The sequence below is a fragment of the Salvelinus namaycush genome, chromosome 31, assembly GCF_016432855.1.
Source record: "Salvelinus namaycush isolate Seneca chromosome 31, SaNama_1.0, whole genome shotgun sequence".
NCBI classification, from domain to species: domain Eukaryota; kingdom Metazoa; phylum Chordata; class Actinopteri; order Salmoniformes; family Salmonidae; genus Salvelinus; species Salvelinus namaycush.
This window is the reverse complement of record NC_052337.1, coordinates 43,242,923-43,255,410: the sequence shown is the minus strand read 5'-3', so window position 1 is coordinate 43,255,410 and position 12,488 is coordinate 43,242,923. Positions and strand designations below refer to the sequence as shown.

At 44.4% G+C, this 12,488-nt stretch overlaps 1 protein-coding gene across 1 annotated transcript in view; it reads right to left on the bottom strand.

Moving 5' to 3' along the window:
• Positions 1-12,488, bottom strand: part of sh2d3ca (SH2 domain containing 3Ca) — an 89,687-nt gene that overhangs the window by 62,830 nt on the left and 14,369 nt on the right. Inside the window, exon 3 of the mRNA XM_038970176.1 lies at positions 9,245-9,464. Coding sequence (XP_038826104.1) covers positions 9,245-9,464 — 220 coding nt within the window. The remainder of the gene's footprint in view (positions 1-9,244; positions 9,465-12,488) is intronic.

Sequence of the window (12,488 nt, the reverse complement as noted above, 5' to 3'; positions counted from 1 at the left end):
CCCTGAAACGTGATAAAAAGGTCAAGTCTTTTAATCTTGTCTCCATACACATAGTATTCTTTGCTGTCAACAAAGTCTGTTCATGTTTGTGGTTGAGCTCAGAATAAGGCCTTTTCATCACCATGCCTGGACATAATCAGGATTAATAGGGGTACTGGGGAGAGAAGGTATGCTGTTGGAGCCAGCTGGCACACGAAGACAGCAGCACAGTAAGGCTATTCAAAAGGTTTTGACTAAGGTCTATGAACTGATCAATTCACGCCCCCCCCACCGCATTACTCTGAACTTTATCAAATGTTGCTTATCCCATGAACTGTATCCACGTGTTATTTCTTGTTGTAGTATTGCTAGTGATTGACCTTGGTGTACGTACAGTACCAGCCAAAAGTTTGGACACACCTACTCATTCAAGGGTTTTTCTTTATCTTTACTATTTTCTACATTGTAGAAAGATTAAGAAATTAAAAAATTCCAGTGCGGGCTTGTCTTCTAAAAATAATTTTTTTTTTCGGGGGGGGGAGTACTCGAACAATCAAAACATTTAAAATGCCCATCCCTACCAAGTAGATCTAGTAAACAAAATATCAGATCGATGAAGGCATGACACAATCTATATTTAGGCTCGTTACATTAACAGTCAACAAACGCCGTAAACAAAAGGCAAATGGCGATCCAAATAACAAACATAGTCTCCTACAGTGAGATGCAGCCTTGCCAAACAAATAGGCCCATAGGCTCGCTTCGAACATGGAAAACCATGAGTACAGCAACACGTTGTGATATGGCACAATACACTTCTGTGGATCAAATTCGAGCGACTTAATCAACTAAGCAATGCCAGCCTACCACAAACACGTTTCCTATTTGTACAGTTCCATTTACAGCCACGTATATATTTCTATGGGGAACACCTAATATTGAGTTGCACACCCCAAAGTCAATCCCTGTTCCCAGTGCAGTAAGCACAGTCGGCATAGTGGAGAGGGGCCCAGAGACTCGTTGCAGGATATCAAGTGGGGTCCATTTGTCCTCATTGGAGCCGGAGCGGGCAAGTGACATTAAACTCAGCTTCCACCAAATCTGTTTTGCTTCGATCCAGCAGTAGTTTCACCTTTTTTACAATTAGAAAGTCATGGCTCTCTGGGTCAAAGGCACACAGGGCCTTCACAAATTGTCTGTTACATCCGCTGAATCATTCAGACATTTCACCAATGACAGTCTTTTACACTCAATCTTTTCTCCTCTGTCCTGCTGGCCTACTCTACTATCTACCACATGTTGCTGGAGATTTGTACTTACAGTTGAAGTCTGAAGTTTACATACACCTTAGCCAAATACATTTAAACTCAGTTTTTCACAATTCCTGACATTTAATCCTAGTAAAAAGTCCCTGTCTTAGGGTCAGTTAGGATCTTCACTTTATTTTAAGAATGTGAAATGTCAGAATAATAGTAGAGAGAATGATTTATTTCAGCTTTTATTTCTTTCATCACATTCCCAGTGGGTCAGAAGTTTACATACACTCAATTAGTATTTGGTAGCATAGCCTTTAAATTGTTTAACTTGGGTCAAACGTTTCGGGTAGCCTGCCACAAACAGTTGTGCAGTTACAAACCGTAGTCTGGCTTTTTTATGGCGGTTTTGGAGCAGTGGCTTCTTCCTTTCAGGTTATGTCGATATAGGACTCGTTTTACTGTGGATATAGATACTTTTGTACCCGTTTCCTCCAGCATCTTCACAAGGTCTTTTGCTGTTGTTCTGGGATTGATTTGCACTTTTCGCACCAAAGTACGTTCATCTCTAGGAGACTCCTTCCTGAGCGGTATGACGGCTGCGTGGTTCCATGGTGTTTAAACTTGCGTACTAATGTTTGTACAGATGAACGTGGTACCTTCAGGCATTTGGAAATTTCTCCCAAGGATGAACCAGACTTGTGTCATGCACAAAGTAGATGTCCTAACCGACTTGCCAAAACTATAGTTTGTTAACAAGAAATTTGTGGAGTGGTTGAAAAACTAGTTTTAATGACTCCAACCTAAGTGTATGTAAACTTTCGACTGGTGGTGTGTCAGTGTCCGAATGGCTTTGTCACATGCGCCGAATACAACAGGTGTAGACCTTACAGTGAAATGCTTACTTACAAGCCCATAAACAATGCAGTTTTAATAAAAAATTAAATAAATAAAAGTAACAAAAAATTAAAGAGCAACAGTAAAATAACAATAGTGAGGCTATATACAGTGGGTACCGGTATAGAGTCAGTGTGCGAGAGTACTGGTTAGTCGAGATAATTGAGGTATCGCGTACATGTAGGTAGAGATATTAAAGTGACTATGCATAGATAATAACAGAGAGTAGCAGCAGCGTAAAAGAGGGGGGGGGGGGGGGGGGGGGGGGGGGGTAGCCATTTGATTAGATGTTCAGGAGTCTTATGTCTTGGGTGTAAAGATCTGTTGTTTTTGCCTGGAGTCATTTGTTGATTGGAGGATCGAGAAGACTGAGGATTCTGGGCACCAAGGTGGCTGTGAAAATCGGGATCCGTCAGCGCCTTCGGCAGCCTCGAGTCTTACTTCTGTGTTGTACGAACACGTGCATTTGATGTCAGAGAGGAACTTCACAATGCTGTCACAACTTTTAACAACCACTGACACAGTAGCTAGGTGTCGCCTTCTCCTTTGGCTTTGTTTAGGTACTTTCGCGAAGCCAATTTCTGAAATCCATTGTGGCAGTGTCAGATTAGCTGGTTGGAGCTAGCTAAATAGGCTGAGGCTAATAACACTAACGCTTTTACAGCTAGCTAAGAAGCTAACTAATCTCACTAGTGGTGGGCATGAGGCAGAGTTGAGAGAAGCAGCTTCAACTGTAAAAGTGACCCAGCCTTTACAAATCCAAATAAAATATTACAGATGATGTTATTCACTTAGCCTACCACAGATGAGAAACGGTTTTTCCCGCTTTTTATGGAAACCCAAAGGAGTCATACCTAAATGGTATGAATGGCTTTCCATAGTCCCCCTACACACACACACACTAGTATTGCTTTAGAGCCAATAAACCAGCTAGATCGTTCAAATATACAAAAATATCTGAAATGTGGCCGTACACATCAACAACCGCCGTTTTATAGAATAACACAGAAAGATATGCGCTCCCCTACGACATACAAGTAGATTCGAAATGCAAAACATGGCTATCGAATTTGTTACACTACACAATGAGCGTAACCACGTAACCAGGTGCGCAATATTTTCTGTGTGGGAGAGTTTCACACACTTAAGTTCTATAGCAAGAGAGCAGGGAGGGGGCGCTTTCATATTATTGACATCATGCAAATGAATGATAGCGTAAACGTTTGCCTACTTCCTTTAGTAGGCTACACGCAGTATTGGTCTTACTACTGCGACATACAAAATAAAATAAAAATGAGGCCTACTGAAATGCAGGCATATACACAACAACTGTCCTTTTACACACAAGAAAGCAAGCAGTGTTGAAGAGATGCCCCACGAAGACTGTTAGCCCAAGATGCGCTCATTAAAACAGCACACACCACACACCGTAACCATCGATTCAGGACCGTGGACAGAAGGCTACCGCCAGTCAGCGTGATGAAAGGATAACATTTGTGGTGCTGCAAATTTCAGCACCACCGGAGTGGACAGCCAGGACAACAGGAGCACTGCGCCAGGACTCACCTCAGAGCACAACCAATTAGGCTACATTGGTCATTGTCCCTATACCCATCAAATAACAAACAAAGCTGTATATCTCTCAATAGCAATTCCACCCACAAAAGCAAGTAGCCTAATGACATTAAGAATCACAGATCAATCTAAAAGATGCACTGAAGGAGCCTCCTGAGTGGCGCAGCTGTCTAAGGCACTGCGTCGCATCGCTAGATGTGTCACTACAGACCCGGGTTCGATCCCATGCTGTGTTGCAGCCGGCCGCGACTAGGAGACCCATGAGGCAGTGCACAATTGGCCCAGCGTCGTCCGAGTTAGGGGAGGGTTTGGCCGGCCGGGATATCCTTGTCCCATCACGCTCTAGCAACTCCTTGTGGCGGGCTGGGCGCATGTACGTTGACTTCAGTTGCCAGTTGTAAGGTGTTTCCTCCGACACATTGGTGCGGCTGGCCTGCTTCCACTGGCTGAGTTTTGATTAGATAGCAGGTCGTCAGGTGCTAGTGGCTTGGGTAACGGAGGTGCAGGTGCTTGTTGTGATGTTACCCTCATGCTGCTGGTGCTAGGCCCCGGCTCTTTTCGATCTTGTTGGTCAGCAGGCGGAGTGGGGGATGGGCGGTTATTACATTTGATGCTAGGCTCCTCAACCTCAGTGGTTGGGGCTGTTGCAGGCTGGTCGCTGAGCTTGGCATCGCTCTTGACATGGTGGTCCTCAGTCTTTTTTGCTCTTGGCGGTGCCCACCTATTTTCGGCTGATCAAAGCTTAGCCAACTAGCTATAATTGTTCAGCGCGCCACTACCAAAACCTAACGTAGCTAGCCTATTATTAGCTGTAGCTGTCTGCAAAAGTGAACAACATTTTCCTCTCTCTGTCAAAAAAAACCTGCCCTGAGATCCCATGAGCTTCTTAAACAAGGTAATTGCCCAATCAGAATGCATTTTAACGACTAAATATTACATTATTACATCCCCCCTCCCTCACCCCTCCTCAGATCATGAGTGCACACCCGGCATATAGCCTCTGTCCTGTTCTGCGTTACTGGCAGGCCTGGCAACGCTACATTGGCAAAACCGGGCAGGTTAATTCATATACTCTTTATTTTGTTTAATGGGGAAACAAAACTGGGGGGGAGGCACACATTCTATCTGGGAGGTCCATGCTTGGCTTTGCCACCCCGTAGAGCCAGCACTCTGTTTATTGTCATGACACAGCGGAGATAAAGATTTTGCACAAACCTGTCACTCAATCATGTGAACTTTATTGCTATTCTTATATAGGGACATAAAACTAAAACTGAGGGCGCACAAGCCCCCTTTTGCCCCCTCGTGGAACCAGGCCCATTAAGTAGGCTTGATTGTGTTAAACAGATAAGGGCAGTGCCTCAAAATGGCCTATGCCTGGGACTTATCACTAAATTCACCCCTGCACACACACACACACACACACACACACACACACACACACACACACACACCCTGTGTAACACAATCTATGTAGTAAATCACAGCACTATCACGCCTCAGACATGGAAGTTGAGTAGACTATAACCAGGGAAAAGTCACTGGGACAAGTTCCAGACCCCTCAGAGACTGATAGACACAACATGACCGCCAGACTATCACCCAGGCCTGCCCCCCCCCAACCCATTTTCTCTCTCACACAGTGTCAGTGACATCCTCACGTTTACACACGTACGCGCACACACACACACACACCAAAAATACCCTTTAGGAGCAGAGATTGATTCTGACAATAAGGGGTCTCTCTGTGTCAAGCCTAATGATAAAACAATTCCCTCAACAGCCTTGCATTAGACTCACTAGACCAGTGGTTCCCAAACTTTTTATTGTCCCGGACCCCTTCAAACATTCAACCTCCAGCTGTGTACCCCCTCTAGCACCAGGGTCAGCGCACTCCCAAATGTTGTTTTTTGCAATCATTGTAAGCCTGCCACACACACACTATACAATACATTTATTAAACATAAGAATGAGTGTGAGTTTGTCACAATCCGGCTCGTGGGACGTGACAAAGAGCTGCTATTGGACCAGAGCACAAATAATAATATAATAATAATAATCATTTTGCTCTTTATTTAACCATCTTACATATAAAACCTTATTTGTTCATCAAACATTGTGAGTAACTCACCGCAGGTTAATGAGAAGGGTGTGCTTGAAAGGATGCACATAACTCTGCAATGTTGGGTTGTATTGGAGAGAGTCTCAGTCTTAAATCATTTCACACACAGTCTGTGCCTGTATTTCGTTTTCATGCTAGTGAGGGCCGAGAATTCACTCTCACATAGGTACTAGTTGCAAAGGGCATTCGTGTCTTAACAGCGTGATTTGCCAAGGCAGGATACTCTGAGCGCAGCCCAATCCAGAAATCTGGCAGTGGCTTTTGACTCAATTCTATTTTCACATAACCGCTTGTGGCAATTTCGATGAGGCTCACTTGTTCAGATATCGGTAAGTGGACTGTAGGCAGGGCATGGAAGGGATAATGAATTCAGTTGTTTGTGTCATCCATTTCGGGAAAGTGCTCAAGTGCTTCGCTATATCACATTTGACATTGTCCGTAAGTTTGAGTTTATTTGCACACAAAAAATCATACAATGATGGAAAGACCTTTGTGCCGCACATTGAATATAGTTGCGGAAAGTCCCTGTAATCCTAGATTCAGATCATTCAGACAAGAAAAAACATCACCCAGATAGGCCAGTTGTGAGAAAATCGTCATCATGCAAGCGGTCAGACAAGTGAAAATGATGGTCAGTAAAGAAAACTCTAAGCTCGTCTCTCAATTTAAAAAAACATGTCAATACTTTGCCCCTTGATAACCAGCGCACTTCTGTATGTTGTAAAAACGTTACATGGTTGCTGCCCATATCATTGCATAATGCAGAAAATACACGAGAGCTCAGGGGCCTTGCTTTAACAAAGTTAACAATTTTCACTGTAGTTTCCAAAACATATTTCAAGTTGTCAGGCATTCCCTTGGCAGCAAGAGCCTCTCGGTGGATGCTGCAGTGTACCCAAGTGGCTTTGGGAGCAACTGCTTGCACGCGCGATACCACTCCACTATGTCTCTCTGTCATGGCTTTTGCCCCATCAGTACAGATACCAACATGAAGAGCAGCTACGTTTGGCTACATACGGACCGAACAGTTGGTGGAATTCCCAGGAGAGAGTAACGGATAATGGGAGTGAATGTTAATTATTTGACTAGACTACCTGTAATTGACAATGTGCTGTTACACTAGATAGTTAAATTTCATTTTTGGCAGTGAAACGAGGTTACTCAGGCGAGAGTAGAACGCACCACAAGGGTGCGTTCTGAGCCCTCTCCTGTACTCCCTGTTCACCCACGACTGCGTGGCCATGCACGCCTCCAACTCAATCATCAAGTTTGCGGACGACACTACAGTGGTAGGCTTGATTACCAACAACGACGAGACGGCCTACAGGGAGGAGGTGAGGGCCCTCGGAGTGTGGTGTCAGGAAAATAACCTCACACTCAACGTCAACAAAACAAAGGAGATGATTGTGGACTTCAGGAAACAGCAGAGGGAGCACCCCCCTATCCACATCGACGGGACAGTAGTGGAGAGGGTAGTAAGTTTTAAGTTCCTCGGTGTACACATCACGGACAAACTGAATTGGTCCACCCACACAGACAGCGTTGTGAAGAAGGCGCAGCAGCGCCCCTTCAACCTCAGGAGGCTGAAGAAATTCGGCTTGTCACCAAAAGCCTTCACAAACTTCTACAGATGCACAATCGAGGGCATCCTGTCGGGCTGTATCACCGCCTGGTACGGCAACTGCTCCGCCCACAACCGTAAGGCTCTCCAGAGGGTAGTGAGGTCTGCACAACGCATCACCGGGGGCAAACTACCTGCCCTCCAGGACACCTACACCACCCGATGTCACAGGAAGGCCATAAAAATCATCAAGGACAACAACCACCCGAGCCACTGCCTGTTCACCCCGCTATCATCCAGAAGGCGAGGTCAGTACAGGTGCATCAAAGCAGGGACCGAGAGACTGAAAAACAGCTTCTATCTCAAGGCCATCAGACTGTTAAACAGCCACCACTAACATTTAGTGGCCGCTGCCAACATACTGACTCAACTCCAGCCACTTTAATAATGGGAATTGATGGAAATTATGTAAAAATGTACCACTAGCCACTTTAAACAATGCCACTTAATATAATGTTTACATACCCTACATTACTCATCTCATATGTATATGTATATACTGTACTCTATATCATCTACTGCATCTTGCCATCTTTATGTAATACATGTATCACTAGCCACTTTGAACTATGCCACTTTATGTTTATATACCCTACATTACTCATCTCATATGTATATACTGTACTCTATACCATCTACTGCATCTTGCCTATGCCGTTCTGTACCATCACTCATTCATATATATTTATGTACATATTCTTTATCCCTTTACACTTGTGTGTATAAGGTAGTAGTTGTGGAATTGTTAGGTTAGATTACTCGTTGGTTATTACTGCATTGTCGGAACTAGAAGCACAAGCATTTCGCTACACTCGCATTAACATCTGCTAACCATGTGTATGTGACAAATAAAATTTGATTTGATTTGATTTTAAAAAACTCACCTAAATGTATAGCTCCGTTGGAAAATATAAATGAACTGTTTGGAAATGTGAATTTCTTGGGGGGCATGCCCCCGACGGTATTGCGCGTACCCCAGTTTGGGAATACCTGCACTAGACGAAGAAGTCACAGAAATGAAGCGATATCATTGACTTACACAACAAATAAAGTTGTTCAAGCAAAGTTATCGCATAAGAGTTATTTAATGCTATTCTTTACCTTTTCGCAGATTGAAAAAAGGGCCCACGATTTTCTCACCCAACCATGGTGAGTAAAGAGTTCTGCTGCACACAAATCAATTCCTTTCTGATGGTCTGTTCACCGGCAACTTGCCGCAAGTGAACTGGCTGGCTGTTGGAATCGGGTTTGAATAATGAACGGAGGATGCTCGAGATGATAGCACCACCCTTTGCGTCACTGGTTGCATTCCGGGACGTCTTTACTGCAGTCGTGCTGCGCATCTTAGAAGATTGCTGCTATAGTATTGCTGCTATACCCGTGTCCCTTTTGCAACACTTTTACTATTGATCAATACAAGTTTGAGACACATTTTGCCATAGTCTCAAAAGTAAGTTTAGGATAGGTTAGAACTCGAACTCTGTAATATTTATATTCTCCTATAGGCCTTCCTGTAAAGGAGTGACATCATGAAGAATGCAGAATGTTCTCGAGCACAGAAAGACACACTATTTTCTTTCAAAGGCCAGGGGAGCTTAGGTCATCAGCCTGTCTGTAGTCTGTACAGAGGCATCCAGACATCTTAGAAGTGTATATATCACAGATAATAGAGTTCTATATGTTTGATCTACACAAGAGATAGACAGTAATCAATTAGGAAGCAGTCTGCTGTAGTACAGTTTTTCCACATCCAAAATGGCAATTATGGTTGATATTCAATAAAAGAATAAACCTCACCTGTCCACAGGTATAACAGCCTGGCTTTCCCTCTGAAGACCCTCTCCCAGGTCTCTATCAGTAGAACCACTGGAGGCCCTCTCGGGCAGGAGGCTGGTGTTACTGTCTGTACCCAGGTTATTGGCTCTCTTCATGGGGAGGCCCTCCTCGATCTGATGGGTGACAAGGGTGCCAGGCTGCTGCAAGCTTTTCTTTGGAAGCTTGGGGGTTGGAGATGGCTCTGTGTGAATAGTTTAGTTTATTAGGATCCCCATTAGCTACTGCAAGTGCAGAAACTCTTCCTGGGGTCCCCAAAAAAATGTACAATTACACGACAAAGTACAGAACAAGAACTACATAAGATATTACATTAAGGGCCTCCCGGGTGGCGCAGTGGTCTAGGGCACTGCATCGCAGTGCTAACTGCGCCACCAGAGTCTCTGGGTTCGCGCCCAGGCTCTGTCGCAGCCGGCCGCGACCGGGAGGTCCGTGGGGCGACGCACAATTGGGCTAGCGTCGTCCGGGTTAGGGTGGGTTTGGCCGGTAGGGATATCCTTGTCTCATCGCGCTCCAGCAACTCCTGTGGCGGGCCGGGCGCAGTGCGCGCTAACCAAGGGGGCCAGGTGCACGGTGTTTCCTCCGACACATTGGTGCGGCTGGCTTCCGGGTTGGAGGCGCGCTGTGTTAAGAAGCAGTGCGGCTTGGTTGGGTTGTGCTTCGGAGGACGCATGGCTTTCGACCTTCGTCTCTCCCGAGCCCGTACGGGAGTTGTAGCGATGAGACAAGATAGTAATTACTAGCGATTGGATACCACGAAAATTGGGGAGAAAAGGGGATAAAATTAAAAAAAAAAAAAAAAAAGATATTACATTAAATTCTAAATAAAAGTTATATTGGTAAGACACCAAGAGACCACAAAAATACTATTTTAAAACTATACATATAAACTGAATAAAAATATAAACGCAAAAAGCAAAAATGTCAAAGATTTTACTGAGTTATAGGAAATCAGTCAATTTAAAAAAATTCATAAGGCCCTAATCTAGGGATTTCACATGACTGGGAATACAGATTTGCATCTGTTGGTCACAGATACCTTTTTAAAAAAGGCAGGGGCATGGATCAGAAAACCAGTCAGTATCTGGTGTGACCACCATTTGCCTCATGCAGCACGACACATCTCCGTTATATAAAGTTGATCAGGCTGTTGATTGTGGCCTGTGGAATATTGTCCCACTCCTCCTCAATGGCTGTGCGAAGTTGCTGGATATTGGCGGGAACTGAAACACGCCGTCGTACACGTCGATTCAGAGCATCTCAAACATGCTCAATGGGTGTCATGTCTGGTCAGTATGCAGGCCATGAAAGAACGGGAACATTTTCAACTTCCAGGAATTGTGTACAGATCTTTGTGACATGGGGCCGTGCATTATCATGCTGAAACAAGGTGATGGCGGCGAATGAATGGCATGACAACGGGCCTCTGGATCTCGTCACGGTATCTCTGTGCGTTCAAATTGCCATCGCTAAAATGTAATTGTGTTCATTGTCCATAGCTTATGCCTGCCCATGCCATAACCCCAGTGCCACCATGGGGCACTCTGTTCACAACATTGACATCAACAATCCGCTCACCCACACGACACCCACACGACGCTGTCAGCCATCTGCCCGGTACAGTTGAAACCGGGATTCATCTGTGAAGAGCACACTTCTCCAGTACCCTGGTGAGAACGACGAGCACGCCGATTAGCTTCCCTGAGACAGTTTCCGACAGTTTGTGCAGAAATTCTTCAGTTGTGCAAACCCACAGATTCATCAGCTGTCCGGGTGGCTGGTCTCAGACGATCCCGCAGGGGAAGAAGCCAGATATGGAGGTCCTGGGCGTGGTTACATGTGGTCTGCCGTTGAGGCCTGTTGTACATACTGCCAAATTCTCTAAAAACGACTTTGGAGGTGGCTTATGGTAGATTATTGATATGCCACACCTATCAGGTGGATGGATTATCTTGGCAAAGGAGAAATGCTCACTAACAGGGATGTAAACAAATTTGTGCACAAATGCTTTTGTGCGTATGGAGAAAAATAAATCTGGGATCTTAAATTTCAGCTCATGAAACATGGGACTAACACTTTACATGTTGCGTTGATATTTTTGTTGAGTGTACCTATATACAGTACAGTTAAATTAGATCTTTAGAAAGAGGAGAGTTACTGTGATACAAGATGTTTATCTGTTTTTTTAAAGCTAAACTTGCTTTTTGCCTGAATAACCTCTGGTGGCAGAGCATTCCACGATGACATGGTTTTATACATACCTGATGGACGCATTAAATTCGTTTTTGTTTTGGATATCGTGAAGAAACCTCTAGTGGCGTGTCTGGTGGGGTATGTACAGTTGAAGTCGGAAGTTTACATACACCTTATTCAAATACATTTAAACTCAGTTTTTCACAATTTCTGACATTTAATCCTAGTAAAAATTCCCTGTTTTAGGTCAGTTAGGATCACCATTATATCCATTTGGAAGACCCATTTGCGACCAAGCTTTAACTTCCTGACTGATGTCTTGAGATGTTGCTTCAATATATCCACATCATTTTCCTGCCTCATGATGCCATCTATTTTGTGAAGTGCACCAGTCCCTCCTGCAGCAAAGCACCCCCACAACATGATGCTGCCACCCCCATGCTTCATGGTTGGGATGGTGTTCTTTGGCTTGCAAGCCTCCCCCTTTTTCCTCCAAACTTAACGATGGTCATTATGGCCAAACAGTTCTATTTTTGTTTCATCAGACCAGAGGACATTTCTCGAAAAAGTATGATCTTTGTCCCCATGTGCAGTTGCAAACTGTAGTCTGTCTTTTTATGGTGGTTGTTACGTTCCCCAGTTTCTGTGTTGTGGTTTTGTTTGCATGTGTGTGTTTCAGGATGGATTACTGAAATTCCCCCAAGCAGCTGATTGGTCGGCCCCATTGATGATTGGAGCTGATCCCGCACTCTCGTCAGAAACAGCTGTCTTCAATTACCTACTCCTTCTGAAGCTATATAAGCCAGTGTTCTGTTGCTCAGAAGAGAGATGATTGCTATGTCCTGTGTTGGTTGTTGCTGATTGGTATGTCCTATGTTGGTTGTTGTTGAGAGAGAGCTTATCAGTATGTCCTGTGTTTGTCAATAGGATGTTGTTTTTTTACATTGTTTGTGTTACTCCTAGGGAGTGCTTAGGCAAGAGGCCTGCGGGCATACATAAGGTAGAAGACAATGCA